Source organism: Arvicanthis niloticus, chromosome 2 (assembly GCF_011762505.2).
Source record: "Arvicanthis niloticus isolate mArvNil1 chromosome 2, mArvNil1.pat.X, whole genome shotgun sequence".
Taxonomy (NCBI): Eukaryota; Metazoa; Chordata; class Mammalia; order Rodentia; family Muridae; genus Arvicanthis; species Arvicanthis niloticus.
This window is the reverse complement of record NC_047659.1, coordinates 123,696,332-123,722,258: the sequence shown is the minus strand read 5'-3', so window position 1 is coordinate 123,722,258 and position 25,927 is coordinate 123,696,332. Positions and strand designations below refer to the sequence as shown.

At 43.6% G+C, this 25,927-nt stretch overlaps 1 protein-coding gene across 1 annotated transcript; it reads right to left on the bottom strand.

Moving 5' to 3' along the window:
• Nucleotides 1–11,702: 11,702 nt before the first annotated feature.
• On the bottom strand, nucleotides 11,703–24,718 carry LOC117703250 (vomeromodulin-like). Its single transcript, XM_076930043.1, has 15 exons — nucleotides 24,565–24,718; nucleotides 22,161–22,431; nucleotides 19,704–20,187; nucleotides 19,292–19,393; nucleotides 18,562–18,717; nucleotides 17,734–17,818; nucleotides 17,330–17,387; nucleotides 16,538–16,608; nucleotides 15,886–16,032; nucleotides 15,134–15,256; nucleotides 14,906–14,973; nucleotides 14,634–14,664; nucleotides 13,454–13,514; nucleotides 12,660–12,739; nucleotides 11,703–11,945 (listed from the first exon to the last, which is right to left on the bottom strand). Exons 2-15 carry the CDS (start codon nucleotides 22,414–22,416, stop codon nucleotides 11,922–11,924), a joined length of 1,746 nt encoding a protein of 581 aa, XP_076786158.1. The 5' UTR covers nucleotides 22,417–22,431; nucleotides 24,565–24,718; the 3' UTR covers nucleotides 11,703–11,921.
• Nucleotides 24,719–25,927: the final 1,209 nt, after the last annotated feature.

The following is a 25,927-nucleotide window of genomic DNA, read 5'->3' as shown; positions in this document are numbered from 1 at the left end:
TTAGCGACAGGTGAGGCAGTGGAACAGTCTCTCTCAGTGGCTATTGTACCACAGTCTAGGTGGGGTCCTTTCTTGTTGTGTTCATTATCTTCTTGGGGACCTTGGAGGAGTCACTGCTAGGATTTGGGGGTCTCTATCTGTCATTTTAAGTATCTTTGTTTCCAATTTTTATTATTTTATTTATTTACATTCCTGTCTTTGCCCCCCCCCCCGTCCTCCCTCCCACAGTTCCTCATCCCATTCCTCCTCCCCCTTGCCTCTAAGAGGGAGCCTACCCCTACCAGAACTCCCCCGTCCCTGGGGCCTCAAGTCTCTTTGGCTAAGGTCACCCCCATTGAGTTCCTAGAGTCTCTCACCTCCTGGGTCTCTGGTACATTTTAGAGAATTCCCCTCTCCCCCCATGTTTCTTATCTCCATTCATTCTCTTGGCCCTCTGGGTTTCCCTTTTGTCTGCCCTCATACCTGACCCTGTTCCCCCTTTCTCCTCCCCCTCCCACTCAGGCCCCTCCCTCTCTCTGCCTCCCGTGATTATTTCCTTCCTTCTTCTGAGTGGAATTGAAACATCCTCACTCACTTGGGCCTTTCTACTTGTTCCACTTCTTAGGGTCTGTGGGTTGTGTCCTAGGTATTCTGTACTTTTTGGCTAATATCTACTAATCAGTGAGTACTTTTCATGTCCTTTTGCTTCATGCATGTCCTTTTGGGTCTGAGTTACATCACTCAGGATGACATTTTCCTTTTTTTATATTGGATATTTTATTTATTTACATTTCAAATGTTATCCCCTTTCCAGGTTTTCCCTTCAGAAACTCCCTATCCCATCCTCCTTACCTCTGCTTATATGAGGGTGTACCCCCACCCACCTACCCACTCCCACCTTCCCACCCTGTCATTCCCCTACACTGGGGCATTCAGCCTTCACAGTACCAAGGGCCCCTCCTCTCATTGATGTCCCACAAGGCCATCCTTTGCTACATATGTGGCTGGAGCCATGGTCACTCCATGTATACTCTCTGGTTGGTGGTTTAGTCCCTGGGAGCTCTGTGGGTGGGGTCTGGTTGGTTGATATTGTTTTTCTTCCTATGGGGTTGCAAACCCCTTCAGCTCTTTCAGTCTTTTCTCTAATTCCTCCATTGGGGACCCCGTGCTCAGTCCAATGATTGGCTGCAAGCATCTGCCTCTGTATTTGTCAGGCTCTAGCAGATCCTTTCAGGAGTCAGCTATATCAGGCTCCTGTCAGCAAGCACTTCTTGGTATCTGCCGCAATAGTGTCTGGTTTTGGTGTCTGCAGATGGGATGGATCCCCAGGTAGGGAAGTCTCTGGATGGCCTTCCCTTCAGTCTCTGTTCCACACTTTGTCTCCGTATTTCCTCCCATGAGTATTTTGTTTCCCCTTCTAAGAAGGACTGAAACATCCACACTTTGGTTTTCCTTCTTCTTGAGCTTCATGTGGTCTGTGAATTGTATCTTGGGTATTCCAAGCTTTGGGCTAATATCAGTGAGTACATACCATATGTGTTCTTTTGTGACTGGATTACCTCATTCAGGATGATATTTTCTAATTCCATCCTTTTGCCTAAGAATTTCATGAAGTCATTGTTTTTAATAGCTGAGTAGTACTCCATTGTGTAAATATACCATATTTTCCGTATCCCTTTCTCTGTTGAAGGACATCTGGGTTCCTTCCAGCTTTTGGCTATTATAAATAAAGCTGCTTATGAACATAGGGAACATGTATCTTTGTTATATGTTGGAGCATCTTCTGGGGTATATGCCCAGGAGTGATATAGCTGGATCCTCAGGTAATACTATGTTCAATATTCTGAGGAACTGCCAGACTGATTTCTAGAGTGGTTGTACCAGCTTGCAATTTCAGCAACAATGGAGAAGTGTTCCTCTTTCACCATATCTGCACCAGCATTTGATGTCACCTGAGTTTTTGATCTTAGCCATTCTGACTGGTGTGAGGTGGAATCTCAGGGTTGTTTTAATTTGCATTTCCCTGATGACTAAGGATGTTTAACATTTCTTTAGGTGCTTCTTGGCCATTTGATATTCCTCAGTTGAGAATTCTTTGTTTAGCTTTGTATCCCATTTTTAATAGGGTTATTTGTTTTTCTGGAGTCTAACTTTTTGAGTTCTTTGTATATATTGAATATTAACCCTCTATTTGATGTAGGATTGGTAAAGATCTTTTCCCAATCTGTTGGTTGCTGTTTTGTCCTATTGACAGTGTCCTTTGCCTTATAGAAGCTTTGCAATTTTATGAGGTCCCATTTGTTGATGTTGATCTTAGAGCATAAGCCATTGGAGTTCTGTTCAGGAAAATTTCCCCTATGCCCATGTGTTTGAGGCTCCTCCCCACTTTCTCTTCTATTAGTTTCAGTGATCTGGTTTTATGTGGAGGTCCACTTGGACTTGAGCTGTGTACAAAGAGATGAGAATGGATCGATTTGCATTCTTCTACATGCTGACCTCCAGTTGAGCCAACACCATTTGTTGAAAATGGTATCTTTTTTCCACTGGATGCTTTTAGCTCCTTTGTCAAAGATCAAGTGACCATAGGTGTGTGGGTTCATTTCTGGGTCTTTAATTCTATTCCATTGATCTTCTTGCCTATTTCTGTACCAATACCATGTAGTTTTTATCAGGATTGCTCTGTATTAGAGTTTGAGGTCAGAGATGGTGATTTCCCCAGAAGTTCTTTTATTGTTGAGAATAGTTTTTGCTATTCTGTTTTTTTGTTATTTCAAATGAATTTGCAAATTGCACTTTCTAACTCTATGAAGAATTGAGTTGGAATTTTGATGGGGATCGCATTGAATCTGTAGATTGCTATTGGTAAGATGGCCATTTTTACTGTATTAATCCTGCCAATCCATGAGCATGGGAGATCTTTCTATCTTCTGAGGTCTTCTTCAGTTTCTTTTTTTCAGGGATTTGTAGTTCTTGTACAGATCTGTGGGGAGCAGAACTCAAGATGGCACCTGGCTGGATGCCAGATGCCCCTGGCATGTTAGCTCACCATTTCAGGAAGCCTGGGTGGCACATAGGCTAGGCTTTACTGCGCATGCATTTTTGCTTGTTCATCATTAGGTAAGATTGGGCCATGTGACGTATGTGCTCAGCACCAATCGAGAATGACTTTGTGGCAGGTTCTGATCGGAGAGGACACAGAGATTTAAGGGCTGGGAGGTAGAGCTCGGGGGCTTTTGCGGTAATTCAAGGTTCCTGAATAAACCGTGTTGGGAAGGAGATCCCATGTCCTTTGCCTTCTGTCTGCTGTCGGTTCAGGAGATGACACAGATCTTTTACTTGCTTGGTGAAAGCAAGATATTTTACATTATTTGTGGCTATTGTGAAGAGTATTATTTCCCTAATTTCTTTCTCAGCCTTTATCATTTGTTAAAGAAAGGCTACTGATTTGTTTGGGATAATTTTATATCCTGCCACTTTCTTAAAGTTGTTTATTAGCTGTAGGAGTTCTCTGGTGGAATTTTGGGGATCACTTGTATATACTATCATATCATCTGCAAATAGTGATACTTTGACTTCTTTCCAATTTGTACCCCCTTGAACTCCTTTTGTTGCCTAATGGCTCTGGCTAGAACTTCAAGTACTATATTGAATAGATAGGGAGAGAGTGGGCAGCCTTATGTAGTCCCTGATTTTAGTGGGACTGCTTCAAGTTTCTCTCCATTTAATTTGATCTTGGCTGTTGGTTTTTCTATATATTGTTTTTATTGTGTTTAGTATGTGCCATGAATTCCTGACCTCTCCAAGACTTTTAACATGAAAAGATGTTGTATTTTGTCAAAGGCTTTTTCAGCATCTGATGAGATGATCGTGTGGCTTTTTAAAATATAGTGTATTATGTTGATGGATTTTCATATATTGAACCATCCCCGCATCCCTGGGATGAAGCCTACTTGATTGTAGTTAATGATGGTTTGATGTATTCTTGAACTCAGTTTGCAAGAATTTTATTGAGTATTTTTGCATCTGAAGTTCTCTTTCTTTGCTGGGTGTTTGTGTGTTTTAGGTATCAGAGTAACTGTGGCTTCATAGAATAAACTAGGTAGTGTTCCTTTTGTTTCTATTTCATGGAATAGTTTGAGGAGTATTGGTATTAGTTCTTCTTTGACGGTCTGGTAGAATCCTGCACTAAAACCATCTGGCCCTGGGCTTTTTTCGGTTGGGAGGTTTTGGTAACTATTTTTCCTTAGGCATTGTGGAACTGTTTAGTTTACCTGATCTTGATTTAATTCTGGTACATGGTATCTGTTTAGAAAATTATCCATTTCATCTAGATTTTCCAGTTTTGTAGAGTATAGGCTTTTGTAGTAGGTTCTGATGATTTTTTGAATTTCCTGTTTCTGTTGTTATCTCTCCCTTTTCATTTCTAATTTTGTTAATTTGTATACTGTCTCTGTGCCCTTTAGTTAGTTTTTCTATGTTGTTAATTTTCTCAAAGAGCCAGCTCTTTGTTTTGTTGATTCTTTGTATAGTTCTCTTTGTTTCTACCTGGTTGATTTCAGCTCTGGGTTTGACTATTTCCTGCTTCTACTCCTCCTGTGTGTGTTTGCTGCTTTCTGTTTTAGAGCTTTCAGATGTGGTTATATGGAATCTCTCCAATTTCTTTATGAATGCACTTAGTGCTGTGAATTTTCCTTTTAGCACTGCTTTTATTGTGTTTCATAAGTTTGGGTATGATGTATCTTCATTTTCATTGAATTCTATAAAGCTCTTGATTTCTTTCTTTATTTCTTCCTTGACCAAGATATCATTGAGCAGAGGATTGTTTAGTTTCCATGAGTATGTGGGCTTTCTGTTGTTTTTGTTGTTATTAAAGTCTAGTTTTAGTCTGTGGTGATCTGATAGAAGGCATGGGATTATTTCAATTTTGTTTTATCTGTTAAGGTTTATTTTATGTCCAATTATCTGGTCAATTTTGGAGAAGGTTCCATGAGGCACTGAGAAGAAGGTGTGTATTCCCTTGTTTTGGGACGAATATTCTGCAGATAATCTGTTAAATCCATTTTGTTCCTAACTTTATTAATTTCCCTGTGCTTCTGTTGAATTTCTGTCTTAATGACCTGTTCAAGAGTGAGAGTGGAATGTTGAAGTTGTAGAAACGTAGAATTAATAAAAAACTCTGATTTTGGTTTTAAACTCAAACATTATCTTCCCCCAGGGACACATCCCAGGAGAAGCACATTTCAGAGGCTCAACAAACATTTCAGAGGAAGAAAGACCCAAGATAAGAGTTTATTAGCCCTTAACACAGTAAAACCTGGGTAAATAGAAGCTACTTAAGCTGACCTTCTTTGTTAGTTACTTAGCAACTGAGCCTGAGAACTGCTGTTGGAGTTTGGCCTTTATGTTAATGTTTAAGACATAATTGTATAACTGCCTTTATGAGCCCCATGAATATGGTATAAATACTGCCCTCAATTTTGGCTCAGGGTTCTTCTTGCCTTCATACAAGAGAACCCTGGTACTGGCTATTATCAATTCATCAATAAACCTCATATTATTACAGTGAGTCCTGTCTGTGAGTATCTCTGGGGGAGCGCGTCCCGGGTTATTAGATCTTTAGACTCCAACAAAGTCTCCTTCTATTATTGTGTAAGGTTAAATGTGTGTTTTGAGCTTTAGCAATGTTTATTTTACAAATGTGGGTACCCTTGCATTTGGAGTACAGATGTTCAAAATTGACACTTCCTCTTGGTGAAATTTTCATTTGATGAATATGAAGTGTCCTTTCCTAACCTGTTTGATAACTTTTGGTTGAAAGTCTATTTTATTGGCTATTAGAATGGCAACTCTAGGTTGTTTCTTGGGACCATTTGCTTGGGAAACTTTTTTCTAGCTTCTTACTCTGAGGTAGTGTGTGTCTTTGTCACTAAGGTGTGTTTCTTGTATGTAGCAAAATGCTGGGTCCTGTTTACATATCCAGTCTGTTAGCCTGTGTCTTCTTATTGGGGGAGTTAAGACCATTGATGTTGAGAGATATTAAAGACAAATGATTGTTAATTCCTGTTATTTTTGTTGTTAGAGGTAGTTTTTATGTGTCTGTGATTCTCTTCTTTTGGGTTTGTTGTGAAATGTTTAATTTCTTGTCTTTTCTTGGGTGTAGTTATATCATTCTTGTATTGGAGATTTTTTTTTTAGTATCCTCTGTAGGGCTGGATTAGTAGAAAGATATTGTTTAAATTTGGTCTTATCATCAAATATCTTGGCTTCTCCATCTGTGGTGATTGAGAGTTTTGCTGGATATAATATCCTGAGCTGGCATTTGTGTTCTCTTAGGGTCTGGATGACATCTGTCCAGGATCTTCTGACTCTCAGAGTCTCTGTTGAGAAGTCTGGTGTAATTCTGATAGGTCTGTCTTTATATGTTACTTGGCCCCTTTCCCTTACAGGTTTTAATATTCTGTGCATTTACTGTTTTGATTATTGTGTGATGAGAAGATTTTCTTTTCTGCTCCAATCTATTAGGTATTCTGTAGGCTGCTTTTACATTTATGGCCATATCTTTCTTTAGGCTAAGGAAATTTTCTTCTATGATTTTGTTGAAGGTGTTTTCTGGCCCGAGCAGGGATTCTTCATCCTCTTCTATTCCTATTATTCTCATGTTTGACCATTTCATTGTGTCTTAAATTTCCTGGATATTTTGGGTTAGGAGCTTTTACACTTTGTATTTTCTCTGTCTGATGTGTCAATATTTTCTATGGTATCTTCTCTGCCCAAGATTCTCTCTTCTATCTCTTTTATTCTGTTGGTGATGTTTGTATCTTTAGCTCCTGATCTCTTCCCTAAGTGGTCCATCTCCAGGGTTGCCTCCCTTTGTGTTTTTAAATTGTTTCTATTTCCATTTTTAGTTCTTGTGGCATGTTGTTCAATTCCTTCACCTGCTTGATTATATTTTCCTGTATTTTAAAAGGGGGTTTATTTGTTTCCTCTTTAAGGGTTTCTACCTGTTTACCTGTATTTTTCCTGTATTTCTTTAAGGGAGTTCTTTGTATCCTCCTTAAAGTTCTCTGTCGTCTTCATGAGATGAGATTTTAAGTCATCGTCCTTTTCAGGTGTGTTGGAGTATCCAAGGCTTGCTGTTGTGTAGATCTGGGTTCTGTTGCTTATGATCCTGCCCTTGCCTCTGGCCATTTGGTTGTCTTTGGTGTTAACTGGTCTGATTGTCTCTGATTAGAGCTGGCCTCCTTGGAGGCAGGCAGTGCTGTTTCTGGATAGGGTGGGTCTTTTGTGTCTCTGGTTAGGGTCCTGTGTCCCTAGTTACTTTGGGCCTCCTGGAAGGCAGACAGGCTGTGGGGTGTGTGATGGTATCAGGCCCGCTGATCTGGCCAGGGTGGAGAAGCAGATCAGTAGGAAAGTGGAGTTTGGCAGGGCTGGTGATCCCAGCATCAGCTGGGCTCTGTGTCTTTGGTTACTGCAGACCTAAAAGGCAAGCAGGATGTGGCATGTGGCTATCTGGCTGCTGATCTGGCCTGGGTAGGAAGTGGCCAGAAAAAGGTTGGATCTCAGGGTGTGAGGGTAAGGGAGATAGGTACTATATCAGCTGGACCCTGTGGTTGTCCCAGCTGGCATGGGTATTTGGGTGAGAGTCTCCTTTGTCTTTGATTTCTGTGGACCTCCTAGGAGGCATGAGGGTTATAGATTTGGGCAGGTATCTCTTTCAAGCATCTTAAGTTTAAGATTTTTAAATGCTATATTCAGCAGGTCTCTGAAGTATCTGAGAACCATCTTATCTATCTATATCTATGGTATATTTGAATAAACCAACTTTGCTAGTTTCTGTTTACCTATCCATGAGTTGTGACACCTTGACTTCTTCCTTTCCATTTTGCATCCTCTTGATCTCCTTTTGTTGTCTTATTGCTCTACCTAGAGCTTCAAGTACTATATTGAATCGATAGGGAAAGAGTGGTCAGCCTTGTCCCTGATTTTAGTGGGATTGCTTCAAGTTTCTCTCCATTTAATTTGATGTTGGCTACTGGTTTGCTGTATATTGCTTTTACTATGTTTAGGGATGTGCTTTGAGTTCCTGATGTCTCTAAGACTTTTAACTTGAAGGGTTGTTGAGTTTTGTTGAAGGCTTTTCAGCATCTAATAGAATGATCATGTGACTTTTTTCTTACAGTTTGTTTATATATGGATTACATTGATGGATTTTCATATATTGAACCATCCCTGCATTCCTGGAATGAAGCCTGCTTGATTGTGGTGAATGATGCTTTTGATGTGTTCTTAGATTTGGTTTGTGAAAATTTAATTTTTTTTGTGTCGATGTTCATAAGTGAAATTGGTCTGAAGTTGTCTTTCTTTGTTTGGTCTTTGTGTGGTTTAGGTATCAGGGTAACTGTAGCCTCATAGAATGAATTAGGTAGTGTTCCTTCTGTTTCTATTTTGTGGAATAGTTTGAGGAGTCTTGGTATTAGTTCTTTGAAAGTCTGGTAGAATTCTGTAGTTAAACCATCTGGCTTTGAGCTTTTTTTGATTGGGAGAACTTTTTTGACTGCTTCTATTTCCTTAGGAGTTATGGAACTGATTAGATAGTTTACCTGATTTTGATTTAACCTTTGATTTTTGATAGTTTACCTTTGATTTTTGTAAATGGTATCTGTCTAGAAAATTATCCATTTCATTTAGATTTTCCAGTTTCATGGAGTACAGGCTTTTGAAGTAAGACCTAATGATTTTTGAATTTCCTCAATTTCTGTTGTCATGTTTCCCTTTTCATTTCTGATTTTGGTAATTTGTATATTGTCTCTGAGCCTTTTAGTTAGTTTGACTGAGGGTTTGTTTGTCTTGTTGATTACTCAAAGAACCACCTCTTGATTTTGTTGATTCTTTGTATTGTTCTCTCTCTCTCTCTCTCTCTCTCTCTCTCTCTCTCTCTCTCTCTCTTTCTCTCTCTCTCTCTTTCTCTCTCTCTTTCGAGACAGGGTTTCTCTGTGTAGCCCTGGCTGTCCTGGAACTCACACTGTAGATCAGGCTGGTCTCGAACTCTGAAATTCGCCCTCCTCTGCCTCCCAAGTGCTGGGATTAAAGGCGTGCACCACCACTGCCTGGCTGTTCTCTTTGTTTTTAACTAATTGATTTCTGCCCTGAGTTTGATTATTTCCTGCCATCTCCTCCTTTTGGGTGTCTTTTCTTCTTTCTTTCAGGTGTGCTGTTAAGTTCCTATATGGGATCTCTCTAATGTCTTCATAAAGGCAACCTACTTTTTAATAAGGGTTCAACCTCTCCTCTAGCCCATCACCCAACAGACGTAGTGGAATAGAAAAGTTATTAGGATATGGGGGAAGTGGACCTGTTCAGCAATAGTTCTTTGGGGGACAAGCTTGATCTTTTCTCAGCAGTTCAGTACCATAGCAAACATGAAATTTGATTCAGCATTTACAGAACCAGTCCTCTAGGCAGTCAGACATCAGGCACGAACCAGCAGCTGTAGTTCAGTCCTGATGAAACTGTCCAGCTTTTCAACTGGACTGAGGTGAGGCTGCTGCCACAGGAACTTCATGAGCAGTTTCTTTCAATGGTGACATTACCACAAGTTGACCTCAACAGCACTATCTATGTAAGGCGAACAATACATGTGTGTAGTTAGGGAGGATTAGCAAGGTGGAGCAAAGCAAACCTCAGTACCTGTCCCCCACTGGGGAGGGGTCATATTTATACTCCTTCCTCCCAGGTCCTTTCACATGTTTGCTATATCCAAACATCTTTTCACCTGTGTCTGCTTCAGGAAAATATCTTTTCCATGTCTGCTTTAGCAAGACATCCTTTCACCTGTGTGGCCCAGCAAAACATTATTTGGCATAAGTAACTTTCCAAAGAAACTACAAGTTTCCATTTTAAGGCAATCACTAGCCTGGGAAGAAGAGCTGAGGAGAAATGGGCAAAGAGCTGAGGGAAGTCATGTGATCTGGCCTTCATCTTCTGGGGTATCGTTCTTGCTGTGGGGCAAGCCCATGTCTTGTATCTGGTTTCATGTCCTTATTGAGCTCTACTGACTAATAGCAAAAATGGTCCCCAGGCACTATCACAGAGTAGAGACCCTGCGTGGTGTAGATATGTCGCTTGTGTTCCCAGGAGTTATCTTTTCTTTTTTTGATGTGTAGGTTAGGGGACTCTTACTTGCTAGCTATTGCTGTTCCAGAACTCACTATGTAGATTAGGATGCCTTTGAACTTACAAAGATCCTTCTGCTTCTGCCTCCTGAGTGCTGGGATTAAAGGCATGAGCCACCATCCCAAGCCAAGAAACTATCTTGTTTATATTTCTAGGTTTTTGGCATTTATTAGCTTTCCTTTATTTACGTAACTTCTTAATTTTTTTGGCTTGTATGTATGTATATTTTAGTTACTTATGTACATACAGGTACATGTATACATATATGCAGGTACTTGTGTACTTGTATAATTCTCTCTCTCTCTCTCTCTCTCTCTCTCTCTCTCTGTGTGTATGAGTCAAAAGGCAATTGGGGGTGGTTGTTTTATATCATCTTATTTTTTTTTTTTTTTTTATGTGTGACAGTTTCCCATAGGCCTGGCACTTAGAAAATAAGCTTGGCTGCTGACCAAGGATCTCTAGGAATCATGATGTATCTGCTTCTCCAGTCTCAGGACATGTGTACTAAGAAGCCCAGGTGTCTTTTGATGTGTGTGCTACAAGGCAGAGTGCTGTAAACAATTATCTCTGCAGCCATTGATGTCTTGGCTTTTCTTTCTTTCTTTTTTTTTTTTAAGATTCATTTTTTTATTGGATATGGTATTTACATTTCAGACCTTATCCCCTTTTCCCATCCTATCCCAGAAGCCCTCTATCCCATCCCCACTCTTCCAGCTTCTATGAGGATCTGGCTTTACCCACCCACCCACCCACTTCTACCTCCCCACCCTCGAATTCCCCACACTGGGGCATCCAGCCTTTATGGGGCCAAGGACTTCCTCTCGTTCCTATGACTGACAAGGACATCTTCCCCTACATATACACTGATGTCTTGGCTTTTCATTCAGGGTCACATGGCTAGGACTGTACTTACTGACCTGGGACATAAAAAGTGTTTTCTGCATGGTTTGTAGTGGTATCAGGCTATTAACTGCTCTGATCCATCTCATGTTTTGTGTTTAAACTGGGCTTCTCCATTTTCAGTGTGGAGAATTTGGGTTCCAGCTCTGTTGGTCTGGATTCATAATGAAGTATTTAGAGTTGGGGACTATGCCATCTTTCCATCAGCAAACAAGGTAAGCATCTTCAGTGGGGAAGAGGTTAATGTAAGTTCAGTGTTAGAGGACCCAGGCTGTGGCCTATTGTTCCCTTGTTCTTTAGGCCTGTGGCTAGCAGTGCACGGTCATGGGAAACAAAGTGCTCTCAAGAGACAGGCCTCCCCACCTGCTTAAGGGGCAAGCTTCCAGTGACCTAACCAACTACCTCAGGCAGCCCAGGTCCCACCTCCTAATAGCACCAGGTGGGGAGCAAGGCTTAAACCACCTGAGCCATGTGAGGCACTCAGATCCAAAGTAAGACAGGGAGGTGAGGGGCAGAGAGGTTTAATCATTGTCCCCCAGAGCACTGAGATCACTGGATTTTGTTGTTTCATGTTACTGTTCATCCCCAAGTCAGAAGTTCTTTGCAGGCTCCTGACTATGCCCCAGCCTTGAGGAACGAGTCACTCTCACTTTTGCATGCAGGGAGTGTTTATTAAGGAGCTGATTAATACCATGCTCATTTCCTCCAGCTGTCCTTGTCCTTGTCACTCAAGGCAGAGAGAGGATCCCGGGCGTGCTGAGGAGACCATTGCTATTGTCTCCTGAATCATAAGGATGGGGTGAAAGAAGCATGGAAACATCCTCAGGGGGTTTTGCTGTCTTCAGTACCTTAGGTTCTGTGTGCTGGCTTCAGCTTGCTGCCTGAATGTCAGACTGAGGGGAGAGAAAGACAGTAGTTTCTGCTCTTAACCCTGGAAGTTAACTGCAGGCATGAGAATCACCAACTTATCTATCCCAACGGATCGCCATAGCACTGCTTAAGGAATGGGGAGTGGACATCTGCCAGTGAGCACCCTGTAGAGGTTAGAATATGAGAGAAGGAATTTGAAGGTGAATCCCCTGGCAGGAGGGGATCCACACAGAGACAGCAGTTGTATGGCACTGACTCTTGTGTTCACAAGATCCCGAGTGAAACAGCTGCTGGCATTGGCACCATGCTGGCTGTTTAGTAACTGTACTGTTTACGGTTATCACATAACCTACTGTGGGCTGTGTGTCTTGTCCCAGTAGCTATAGCTCAGATGTCATTCATCTGGTCTGTGGTCTGTCCCTGATCAGGGCTGGCTTGTGGTAATGACCCCTCATAGGTTCAGTATAAAAGAATGGGAGTATGCAGTGTACAATTGCTGACATTCTCTCAGGCAGACACTCTAGGAATTGGTTTAGGCCCAGCTGTACAGAAGTATGGGGTCAAGGACAGCTTAAGGTTTGAGTCATATGAGAGAAGCTGCCATTTCTGAGTCACATTTCACACTGCTTGGATAGGTAGTTTAAGAATATGTGCAAGGTCCTGGGTTTGAGGAAAAGCAGAGCAAAGCAAAGCAAAACAAAAAAAACCAAGAAAAGAACTGTATTTCTGTTACTTACTGATCTCAGCAATTTGACACTGGCGTTGCCTAAAGCATTTGAAGACACTCCATCTGGAACATTCATTTTTTTATAGTGTTCTGAAAAAGGAAGTATCACTTTGTGACAGGAGTTAAGGGAAATGACAACCTGACTGGCTTGCTTGACCACAGTCACATGTCACAGTCACAGTCTCTGACCTGTGTGTGGCCCTAGGAGGAGTCACTGTTACACTCATTCAACATGGTGGCATGAATACTGTCCATCCCAGGCTATAGGATGGTGTATGGGAAGAGAGGCCTCCAAAGCAGGTAGAAACCTGGTGAACTGCTAAGACTGATGACTAGCGATGGACTGACTAGAGTACCACACTCATTTGAGGGTCAGGGCACTATTTGGCACTACAATAGAACTAACCAGGGATGTGTACACCTGGCATGTGGTACCATCATAATTATTGCCCAGTGAGGTATGACATAGCTTTTAAGTGTCATAACCGTAATGTCCATAGGGGTGCGTGACCCAGGTACAACATGTAGCTGTATATGCTGATGGTCGTGGTCCCAAGACATCAGAGGAAAAGGCTTCTTGAGAGGCAACTTGATGTGTTTTCTCTATTAACCATGACTTGCTGTCATTTTTGAAAGAGAAGATGATATGTATGTATGTATGTATGTATGTATGTATGTATGTATATATGCGTGCAGAAGATGGGGTAGCCTAGTGCTTGGTGATTTAGTGCCCTTTATGTGTCCTCCTCCCACCTCTCATGGGCACCATGTATGCCAACAGTCACTGTTACTAATTCCACATACCATTAAATTTGGACCAGGCCTTCTTTGTGACTTCAGACATAATTTCTTCTACTTCTGCCTTCTGCAAGACATGGGAAGACATTTTCAGTAGAGCCTTGCAGTCCTGTGCTTGGCTTTAAGGCCCAGGAGCATTATCTCAGGCTGCTGGTTCCTGTGGTTCTCTAGTTGACAGATCTGTCATATGTCAAGATCAAATGTGGAGATGGATCTCCATGTATCTTAGGGGTCTTGTCTTTGGAAGTTTTGGGAGTCCCTATTGGATGTTGTTTCCCTTGTGGCCCCTTGAGGAGCAATATTGGCCTGATCAGTGTCACCCTGCTACATGTACAGCAGGTGGCCTTAGGACATCAGGAGCAATTTAGAGGCTACAGGAAGGAGGACTGGCAGTGGCTGGTCCCTACTGCCTGCTCTGATATGAGTTTGAGTACATGCAGGTCTGGATCTGTCTATGTGGTGCTGGTCGTTCTCTCTTTTGTGACCCTCCTCTGAGAGCATGAGGTGTTGCTTCTACACCCATGCATCCTAACTGCTCACCCTCCTCTGTGAAAAGTCACACTACTTCAGTATTGGGTTGGGGTGCCACTGTAGGAGTGCCCTACTGTCTGCATGTAGTGGGTGTTCCTTACACTCTGCCCTTTAACATCCAGACTTCCACTGTTTGCATAAACGACTGTGTCCCCTGTCTAGGAGTAGCTGAGTGAGGTCAGGGGTCAGTCCTACTCAGTTCATTTTAACTGAGCCATAGCCTGGAAAGCTCTGTCTCTTCCCTGCTAAGGAGAGGTGGAGGGATTACTGGCCTTGGAGTCACCATAGACTCAGCTGCTTCCTGACTGACCTTTCTCCTTGTGTTAAAGGGACACATTTTCTAATCTCATCTCTGGGCAGCCGCAGTGGGTCTCTCTCTTGCACGTGGCACCAGACTTTCAGTGTCTTCTGTCACCTTTATGTGTTCATGTGTATGCTCCTTGTAGCCTCCACCCGAATGTCAGTTGAGAATGAGCAGCTATGGTTTAAGAGCTCCTCAGAGAGCACCTTAGGAGTCTGAGTTTCTGTTACACAGTAGGTATATGCTCTAGTCCCCACGGGCCTCTCTTTTCCCCAGTCTTGAATCACTGTGTGTCTGACTTTGACATGATTTCCCACCTATCATGGATCAGTATACAAGGACACATCAACTTACAGCCTCGGGGGGTTCCACACTGTGCTCAGACCTGTCAGCAACAAAGTACAGAGAACATTAGGTTCATGAGAGCAGTTCTACTCAAGTTTAGAGTTCAAGTCTTATCTGAATTGATTTCAAGTGGGTCAGCTGTAGTCTAGGCACTGCTTGGCAGCGTAGTCATGGGAATGAGATCATGTATGCCTTAATTCCCAATTCCTCTAATTATTAAAATATTTGCCCAGACCCAGATCCCATCATGCCTGTGTGTTCCACAGGGTGTATCATAGTACCTTGTGAGTTTGATGTCCGGTACCAGTTTGGAATTTGAAATCTTGCTGTCATGGGAGATGAATAATTTCTGAAATGATACAAGAGAGCATGTGTGAAACAAGGGGACCTGGCGTTTCCCTCTGCTGTGGGGACACCAAGGCGTAATGGGGCTAAGGCTTTTGGAAAGAGTTCATCCCCTCATCCAAGTCCTTCTTTCACCCCAGTATCCTTCATTTCTCAGCACTCACCGTTTCCCCAGTGGCAAAGGTCTCTCCATCCTTCCTTATGTCCACCTTATACAGGACCCTGAGCATATTGTTTTCCTGGGAGGCGAATGCTATACGGGTAATTTGTGCTTCCAGGCCATTCATCTGTTGTGAAGAAGAAGACTTCCATTAGTGTGGGGAAGAGGACAGAGTTGCTGTATCATGAGGCAGGCACGTGTCCTCCTGTCTTTGTTAAGATACTGCATTTTGGCTTGTAGGTGTGGTTGCCCAGTTTGGGTGCTGGCACATCTGAAAAAAAGCAATGCCAGGAGCTTTTCCACCCCTGTCTCTGTTTACTTCAGTGTGTGGACATTAGGGAAGAGACCTTGTGAAATGTTCCTTTCCACTCATCCTTTCAAAGATGAAGTGTGTTTCTCTGCCCTTGTCTCAAAAGCTCTCTGATGACCACGGTGGCCTCTGGTGAAGATGTTTCTATGCTGTTTCATCTGTTGATGGTACGTAGGGAAGTGGGTGACACACGGACACTGTTTATGTTTACTGCCCTTCTCTTCCCCTGACCCCTGACCTGTGACCCGTGACCCCTGACCCCTGACCCCTGAGCCTGTTTCTGATGCCCTACTGATGACATCAAGGCCCCGGCCTGATCACTACATTTAATGTGTGTCCTATGTCATTAACCCTTTCAATCTTTGCATGAATCTTTTTTCTCAGAAGTGACAGTCTCAGCTGATATCCAGGGCAGTGCAGACCTGTGGCTGATGGAGTACACTCACCTGAACAGAGCTCTGCTTGGCCACGTGTTTTACAAGTGTCTTCAGTGTTGAGGAGGAGATGGTTACCGCAATGCTGGCGTTTTGGGGATCTGGAGGCAGCCGACCTCCAGGCACAGGTACTGTTTTGTTGCCTATATTGGCTTTAGACTAAGGAGGGGAAAGCAGAGGCAGATTTTGTGAGTTCACCAGACTATCATAGGTGTGAAGGCCATGTGCTCTGGGTAAGTGCAGGGTGAAGCTGCCTTAGTCTTGGTGGCAGTGTAGCATAGGTCAGGGCAGTCCAGCTTTCCTGAGAGACCACAAATCCTCTGCTGTACGTGCATAGCCACTTCTGACAGGTATCATGGGCATGTGTGTGTTTACATGTCACATCCTCTACTTGACACAGTTCTAAGGGCCATGCTCAGTCATGTTTCTGTCATTTTCTTCCCTCCTCTTCCCTTCCCTTCCTTTCTCCCTGTTGGAGTGCCTCAAAGGCCATTGTCCTGTGCAGGTGAAGGGAAAAGAGGTTAGACTGAGCTTGTCCTAGCTGGGCACTCAGGAGACTGAAAAGAACCCACGCTTTCCTATTCTGACCACCTGATCTCTTTTGTGGCTGAGGTATGCTTCCAGCCTTCATCCAATTGCCATTGAAAAGCCAGGGAATACTTACACAGTAGAGGATGGCAAGTCCTGTGGGAGAGATCTTGGCAGTGTGAACTTGGTAGCTGAATAAGCCGGTAGCTGCAGAGGAAAAGAGGGGAAGGAATGGAGAGAACCCAGACAACCACCAATGGTGCCTCTGCCTCAAACCCTGTAGCTCTCATTTTTCTCTAGACACCAGTATGGACAGCTACTTGTGTCTACCTGCCAGTCACTAGGTGCAGCCCTAAATGGCTTCCACATCCTCAGGGATGCTATGAAATGTCAGTTTACCAGCAAGGATTTAGGTTGTTTTGTTTTGTATGTAGAGATGAGGAGACTGGCTAGCTAGAGCCTGCAGTTTGTCTACTCTGGGACTCGAGAAATATGCCCAGTTCCCTACTCCACCTCTCTAGGTGGTTCAACCAGTATGTCCCACCAACTGTGACTGTTATGTTTTTAGGGTTTCTGTGAGGTTTTCTGGTCTCAGACACCCAGAGATGAGGGCCTGGGAATGCCCTTGATTTAGACTTCATACAATGCTCCCTTGGAAAGGTGTTTGGGTTGGGAAGATCCAGGCAGACCCCTCCCTCAGAGGCACTGGGTCCTATCCTCTTTATTATGGCATCAGCCATGTACATTGAGGGAAAGGTCAAGTAGGCCATTGTCTTCTCTCCATGTGCTGAGGAGGCTGTGTAGGTCCTTGTTGTTTTAGAGGGTGTCATCCCAAGGTCCATCTCTGTGGCGTGACACCCTATTAAATCCCCCAAGGTGCGGGGGCCATCGCTGTCTGCTCTAAGAGGAACTCTAAGGAAGAACTCACTGTTCTTGCACTCGTTGAAGTCACTGAGGACGATGGCACAGGAGTTGGATTTCTCCAGCTGTGAAGTGAGCACATGGAGCTTAGCTGAGAGAGCTTCAGTAGCCTGTCTGGCCACACCACCTCCTGTCCTTCCCCCTTGGCTTCCCCTTCTGTGACACTGCCCTGGCCTCTGCTTGGCTGAAGTTACCATGGTTGCCATTTTTCATGATTTGTAATTCTGTTGCTAGGCAGTATGGTATAGTTGTGCTGCTTGTCCATGGAGGTCCTTGGGCTTCAGAGGCCCAGCTTTGTTCCTATGTCTCTCCAGCATCGGGACATTTACAGACTGCAAGCTTCTCTCTCTCTGTGTCTCCCCAGTGACTTAGCTTTCTGCAGGAGCACCCCTTTCCCTTCCCCGGACTTACATTTTCATTGATTTTTGCTGTCAGTACTTCTGGGATGACCTGATTCAACGGCAGAGGCAGAGGAAGAGGCACAGTTTCTGTGACTCTGTGAAAGAATACATGTTGAAATAAGTGATCCTTGTATATCTAGATTTGTCCTTGTGTTAGAGAAAACATCTCAGTGATGAAGGAGTCTGGATGAAGCCTGTGTTCTCAATATGTGGAGAACCTGAGCTCTTTGCATCTTTAAGGAAGATGCAAAGGCACCTGGCCAAAGCACAGAACACCTAGTCCCGAGGTCCACCTGGATGGCTTCACCCTTCAGACTGTGGAGCAAGTTTGTTCTCAGTCCTGTTTGTTGTCTTGGTGTAGTTTGTGCAACTTTGTAAGCTCTAGCTAAAGAAAATGAAATGGATCCTCCCCTGGGCATAGCATAAGGAAGTAAAGAAATTGAAAGCTGGGTCTGTGGGTGTTGAGAAGTGTTTCAATCTTTGTTTGTGTGAAAGTAAGTCAAAAGAGCCTACATGCTATGGTTGGGCCAGGAGAGTGGAACTAGGCCACTGAGCCACACAATTGTCAAGCCACATGGTAGTTTTTTGTATTTTGAATCTCGTCAGTGTACTGTGCATCAAATATATTGGATGGGTTCGTAAAACAGGCAGGAGGAATGATGCAATGTAGGTGTGAGAAGGCTGTTCTCCAACAAAGTGGGATGTTGTTGCTAGTCAGCTTCTAGCTAGTCAGCATGTACTGATTGTCTAGTGTGCTGTGGTGGACCAGTTCATACCTGAGACCTTCTGAGACACGTTCAAATGAAGCTAGTAATGAAAAAAAAATGTTTTTACGTACGTCTTTACTAACTGAATGTTCATTTCCTTGACATGCATGTGGGTGTCTTGCACATCAAGGTTGACACATTGGGTGTTGTTGGAGGAAACAGCAATTTTCATTGTTACGTCCAGGCTAGATTGAAACTGCAGTATGGTGATGACTGTTCCAAGCACGCTGTGGAGAGGAAGGAGAGGGTGAATGGACAAGTGCCTGAGATGTGGGGGTCCAGCAGAGGGATAGGCATTTGAGAATTTGCCTCATTCCCTGGCCCATGGTCCTTCTCTAGGGGGAAGGACTGAGCATCACAGACCACATGGTCTTAGGTTCTCAGTTCCTTGTCATAGGCAGAAGAGCCTGGTCATTTCTGGGCAGCTATTTAGTATTTCACAACAGTTGTTTTATGAAGCCTTGGGCAGGTCACCTAATATTGATGGCACAAGCTACCAGACAAAGATTCACCCCAAGTCTTCGGCTTGGACCTTCTGTATTGAGTAGAAGTGCATAAGAGACATCTGCCAGGAGCAAGCCTGGGCTGCTACTGATTCTTCAGTATATGTATATGACTTATATACATATATAACTATGTATATATTTCTTTCTTGAGATAATGTTTTACTGTGTAAGGCTGGCTGGGTGTCAAGCCAGTCCTCTTGTGTCGAAACATGTGTCCTTGTCATCTGACTCTAGCATAGGGCACATGTCCCTTCATCCAGGCTGACCCAGACAACCATTGTGGAAACACACTCACCCTTCTCCTTCTATGTTGGCAGTAACTTCAGAGAGAACTTCCATCTCATCAGCTCCCATGGTTATCTCTGTGCTGTCCACTGTTACTTGTGAGACCTTTAATCTGCAGAGTGACAACAGAGATTTGGTTGTGTGTCATGGAAACAGCCTGGTCCTTATGAGAAATACCTGGTTAACCGTGAATTCACCTCCAAGTGATCTCTGCTAGTCCTATGACCCAGGAGCTTCCCTTTCCACCATGTAAAGGTTTGAACTTAAGAAATCCTGGTCCTATTTTCCAGAGAGAATGGCAGGGGAAGTGAGTATGTTTCTCTATGGAAGGGTGGCTGTCCCTGGGCTTGCTATCGGTTGAGTCTGAGGATTCCCCAAAAGCAGCTTCTTTGTCCAAAACCCCAGAGTACTAAAGCACTTACTTGAGCAGAGTGTCTTTGATATCCATCTTGAGCAGATCTGTCATTGGTCCCTTGATGCTTTCTGGGACCATATCCCTCACTTTGTCCTCGACAGAACCTTTTAGGTTGTTTAAATTTTCACCTATGCCATCCAGAGGCTTGGTGACATCGGAGAGCCCTTGTGTATTCAGCAGTCCTTTTCCAGAGCCCTTGTCTCCACCAAGGTTTAGTAAGCCACCCAGGAGTTGGTTGCCTGGGGGTCCTTCTAGATTGGCCTTGGAGCCTGATGAGGGCTTTGAGGAATCCTCATTACCTCCTTTGCCTAAGAGTCCACCAAGGCCAAGGCCAGAGCCTCCTCCCCCTTGTAGGAGGGAAGTGACATCTAAGATGGAGAGCAGGTCAGATTCCCCCACCATGTTTAACACATTCCCAACCAAGCCGTCCAGGTTAACTTCATCACACTTCACCATGTCCTCAATCTGTGGGGGCAGTGTGTTCATGAGGTCTGAAAACAATCAAGAGAAAGAGAGAGAGACAGAGAGAGACAGAGAGAGAGAGAGAGAGAGAGATCTGGTGTCAATTCAGCCCTAGCATCCTTTCTTTCTGGAAGATAGCATCTTGAAATATGGGGCACAAAGGGACTCTGTATCCTGCCTTCTGAGTTCCAGTCTTGTCCCTGCCCTAGTTAAGAGTTAGCCTTGTGTCAGAGAAATCTATCTTCCATGATGTCAACAGCTCCTTTTAGTCTACACTGATGCTAACCTATGGAGAGTGTTTTCTTCAAAGTACATGTGTTCGGCGTTAGGGTGGAGACTTATTTGTATTTGTCATTTTTTCATCTGTCTTGCTCTCTTTTGTCCTGTTACTTACTTTTAATAAAAATTGTGTTAGATATATTCCCACTCACTGGCCCAGATGCACTTGCACTTGTATTCAGAGTATTCTGGTGTGGTCCTATTATGAGGGCAAGGGGCATCGGTCCAGGATGGTTTTACTTGTTTGTTTGTTCTGCTGCACAGTTTCCTATTTCAGGTCTGTTCTTTAGAATCTCCATGTCGTCCCTGATCCCAGTGTCTACCTTTGTTGGAGGCTTATTGCTGGATATGGTGCATGGCTTGTAGACAAAGGAAAAGCTTATGAGTGTCATTATCTGTTACAAGGTGCAAGGCCTACAGAAGTGTCAGTGTCTTGAAGAGGAAAAGACAATTTCTTTCCTTCTAGGCCATTATGCCCCAGGTTCCTCTGATCTTTTGTTTAATTTTCACCCCATTAGTCTTGTAGTCTTGCTACGTGAATGTGCTATATTGGAAGGAAGTACCTCTGTGCCTTTCCATTTGACCAAGGTTTGGGCATTGGTGGCCAGCAAGGAGCCTATGTTTTTTCTTTGATCTGATTTAAGTAGGAAGAGAGAGATGAAATCCAGGGTAAGTATTGAAGAGACTGAGTCAGCCTTGGCTTGGTGAATTGTCAAGTCTCTAGATTACTTTCCTCGAGTGCCTGTCTTTCTGGCTGTAGTAGTAATGACATAGAAAAAGGTCAGTGAAATATTGAGTGTGGTCAGCCTTGCTGACTGTATAGCTGAAGATGATTGGGCCAAGGGATGATTTTGGCTCATGGAACATCAGTTGAAGGGAGTCCCTGAAGCATCTTTTCCAGCCTAGCTACTCCTTCTCATCCCAAGATTTCTGTGCCTCATGAATTGCACCTTTTAGGCATGTTAGCTGTAATCCACTCTGCTAGGTCATTGGCTTACTGCCTCCAACTTTATCCCGCCATGCTCTGATGCCTGGCTTTGCTAGACCATTGCTCTAGGGAGCTGCTAAGAAGAGTGCAAGGGCTTCCTGTTGTTATTTGTCCCATGAGTCCTCTCCATTTTCTGTTTCTCAAACAGAATTACTTCTTGATGCTCTTAGCCTTTGAGAATCCTGGGGAATAGACTTTTTATCTCCGAGGACAGTGTCTATCTCAGGTAGCAAGTGCTGTGAGTCTGGAGAGAGCATATGTGTTAAAGGCTGGCAGGACTCTGCTAAATTTGCTGTTTCCTGGTGCTAAGCACCAGGCTGAGGGTTAAGGATCTGTGGGAGTTGAGGAAAGGTTGAGGCCCTGCAAGATGGAACCTGTAGTGTGACATAGTCTCTAGATGGGAAGACTCAACTGTGAGACAGCCTGCCTTTGGGGTTGTACTTTTCCTTTGTCCAGGGTAGCATAGGCTTGTCCTGGACCAACTGTGTGAAATTTACAAGCAGCTTTGCTACCTCCTAGAGTGGCATTGCATGAGCTGGATTCATCCTCTTGGTGTACCAGAATTTGTAGGTGTGCACCAAGGCCCCTTTGCTCTATAGGCACCAAGCATGTGTTCCAGTGTCATCATGTTTAAAGCCACTTGTTCAGAAAGTTGACTGAACTCCCTCTCAGCTCAGAAATGAGCAGCCTTTGGAAAGTGTGGACAGTACTGAAGATGAAGTGAGTCTTACTTACATTCATGGAGTTTGTTACTGGAGAGGAAGTATCTGGCTGTAGGTACACACTTGCCACCTCTGGATGGAGGTACAGGCCTTTTGGGAGGTAAGACTTGACTGTTGGGTGGACCTTTGAGGACTGGGGAACTTGGGAGTCCTACAGGGAAATTGAGCGGAGCAACAGGAAGAGTGTTCACCACTGGGGGTGTTTCCACCAGGTCAAGTGTTCCTGCTTGGATGCTCAACATGATGGCCAAGGCCTGGAGAACCCACATCTTTGTGGCTGAAACCTGAAGAAGAGAAATGGGTCACATGTCACATTCCAAGTTATGAATTGAACTTTCATTGAACTTTGTGTTGATGACTCCCTGGCTCCTGTAAGGACTGTTATTGATATTCTTGACAGCCCCATCTTCTCTGATCATCTGAATTTGGTCTGATACATGGCAGTAAATGTCTTCATGAGCATCCCTTTCCTCCTTGTGTTTCTCCCATGGTCATTGTTCTGGTAGAATTGACTGCATATGTCAATGTAAACCTAGGCATGTCCTGAGGTCTCTCCTCCTAGATACATGTGGCATATGTCTATGTTTCTGCCCTGTCATGTGAAGTCACACATCCTTGGTATCAGGCCTAGCATAAATGTCCCTGCCTATGGTTTTGTTTTCAGTGTTGAAATCGCACACAGGACTTGTCCATTTTACAGCATTGCTCTACCCCTGTGCTCTGTCCTCAGCCTCTTATCATTGTCCCAGTCACCCTCTGTGACTGTGTCAAGGTTTGTGTCCTTACCTACAATCTCAGGTCCCTTCCCCCAAGTATCTTCTTAGTGAGTAATTTGTATAGGACTTTCCCTAATTAATCTTACCTAATTATAACAGCAAAACCCTTCTGATCCTGGCTTCCCTTGTCTTGGGTGGCATAACACATTCTTGAGAGATCAGACCTGTGCTGCTGACTTCTGTAGATTATCCCCTTCCTCACCATCTCAGATTCCTTGCTTACCCTAAAGCTCTAAGTGTTTTTTTTCCTCTGACATTTATCTCTATTTGCTTTTGAGACAGGATTTTATTTTGTGAACATGCCTTTCCTGACGCTTGCTTGGTAGACTCATTTGGCCTTGAAATCACAGAGATCTTCCTGCCTCTGTCCTTCCAGTATTGGGAGTAAAGCTGTGTACCACCTTGCCTGGCCTGTCTTAAATCTAATTCCACGTATCCATTACTTTCCCTTGTTGCATATGTGTGTTCCAAGTCATGTGTGTAAGCCACATGACAACATGTTTGAGTTGATCCTCTCCTTTGGCCATTTGTGTTTCAGAGATCAAAGTGAGGTCATCAAGCTTAGTGACAGGTACTTTGACCAGCTGAGTGATCTGACTGGCCCTTCTATAACATTTAGAGGGGTGCTGAGGCAGTACCCATGACATGTTTCTACAAGATGGTTGGACAGTGGCATTTCTTCCATGTTGCTTGTCAGGTTTTGTAAAATTGGGGGTGTGGGTGTTTTCTCCCACCTTTGGCAAAGTTGTCAGGAGTATCACCTTGTCTCTTCTTAGTACCCCAAGTTAAATCATTGAATTTTGGGTAACTGGAAGTGGGCCTTTTACAAGTTTTTGATAATAGAAACCATTTGCCAATACTGCATCCACAACCCCAACTTCATAGAAACATTACACAACCTGACTGATATATGGCTCCCCTGGTGACACTGTCCAGCAATTGCCTCCTCCACCCGTGACTGGTACCACTGTGATAATTAGTTGATACTGTTTCAAAATGTTGTGTCTACTCCCTCTCCTTTGATCTTTCAAACCTTGCTTCACCCTAACCTCTTGGTCTACTCCTGTAGTCCTCAGGGACTGAGTCTTCCCAGAACTGAACTGACCTATGTTTGAAAACTTCTGAGTCTCAGAGGATGGTGTGCTGGTTTAGGTTTGCATTGTGCACCAGCACTATCAAAGTCAAGCCCTGTGTTGCCATCAGCATCAGAAAGTGTTTTCAGTAAAGTAATGCCAATAGCACATTCCTCATCTTGAATAAACTGCTGTTTTGAAAATAAATCTCCCCACATTTTCACCAGATTTCTTCCTTTCCTCTCTGACCTCTGAGAATTCTAATCAGCTTGCCATTTGTCTAAGCACACTCTAAGGAAGAGAAATGCATGTGTGTCTATTACAAAGTTCATGTGTGCTGAACTGATGGATTTCTCTGGAGTCCAGCACTCAGTTTCCCATTTTTGTAAAGCAGTCTGTTAGGCCTTTATCCCTCAGCCCACTGTAAGCCTAATGTCCTAAAGTTCAGCAGCAGAGGAACATTCTAGATTTCCAAGGAGTAAGCCCTCATTATCTGTCCAGAGGCGACCTGTTCCATGCTCATTCTGCCATCTTTGCCCTTTTGTGTGGATTTCTGGGCAGTCCTTACCTTGCCCCTTATGAAGGTTTGCTGTCTTCAGAAGCTGCTTCTCCTGCTCCTGCTTCTGCTGTCCACCTGAACTATATGTCTCTTTTTATAGCCCATCCAGTGCCTCCTTGAAAGGTCATGATGGAGGAAGGGGCCTGATGTGGATGTGCTGATAAGACAGGGGATGCTTTCCAGAATAGCAGCTGACCTTTGTTCTTGCTTTTGTTGGCATGTTCCTGTGCCTGTCGGAGCAGATCTTTGGATGGCAGAGCAGGCACCTCATACAGAACATGTGCCATGCCTTTAGGATTATGATGGATCCTTGTATTGTGTTTTCAACCTTGAGTTGGGGAGAAGCCAATGAATTGGGCTCATTAATGTGTTTTTGGAGTGTAGTGTAAGGAGTTTTATCTGTCCTCTTCTTATTTTACATCCTCATAACCTTTCTTATGTGTTGCTGCCTTGTATTCATGAAGAAGTTCGGCAACTGCATGCAATATCAAATGGATAGGGCCACAGATGTGATGACAGTGAGCAGTCCTGTGAAAGGACTTTTATGCTGTTTCATAAGGTTCTATGTATAAACTTGACACCTAAGCTTCAACCAAATGGTAGGCATCCATGGTACAGCCTCGGGGTCCCTTTGGTCATATGTTTATGTGATAGCCTCCTGTCAAATCCTTGGTCTAGGGGTGAGTGACATGAAACATCCTGCCATATTCGAAGGTACCCATGAGTAAGGGATGCTCAGGGATGGATGATTGTAGTCACAAAGTGAACAGATGGTAGCGTAGCCGTGATCTAGGAGGATGTTATGTAGAGTTGTTCTACAATTGCGTGAGACACCTTTCTTTTCTTCTTTGTATGGAATTATGACTGGCCTGTCATGAATGAAGAATTGTGTATGCATTTATATTTTTATTAATATTCATTCATCTTATGAAAATGTATTTTCATTCAATGAAATTTGATGATATTCATTTACCACTACCTGCTTCTAGTGCCCTTGCTTCCTCTCCATCATAGCTTCACACTTTCCTTCTTTTGGGTATTTATAGCCTTTGAGTCTAATTAGGGATTTTCACTCTTGTGTGTGTGGTTTACCTGTACTGTCTGCTAAGGAGTGCCACTCCTTGTCACCCATCAACACCTGCCAGTAGTTCATCCAGTAAGGGCAGGTCTTTGTGTGACATTGCTCCATCCATACTGGCCTCTTGACTATTTTCATCTTTGGAGGTGTTTTGCAGGTGAACACAGCTTGTTGGAAGGGATGTGTGTGGCAGGCCTATCCAGAGGTTAGCAGTTCACCCTTCCTCTTATCCCGTGACGTTGTTTCTGTCTTCTCTCTCTCATGGTGTTTCCTGATTCTTGTGTTAGAGGGGTT

Excerpts from the sequence above, each read along its gene's own strand:
- LOC117703250 (XM_076930043.1), bottom strand. The coding sequence starts at position 22,416 with ATGTGGGTTCTCCAGGCCTTGGCCATCATGTTGAGCATCCAAGCAGGA. Across the intron at positions 17,819-18,561 it reads AACATTCAGTTAGTAAAGAC|AGTCACAGAAACTGTGCCTC; the intron begins GTACGTAAAAAC and ends ATTCTTTCACAG. Across the intron at positions 16,609-17,329 it reads CTTCAACGAGTGCAAGAACA|CTACCGGCTTATTCAGCTAC; the intron begins GTGAGTTCTTCC and ends TTTCCTCTGCAG.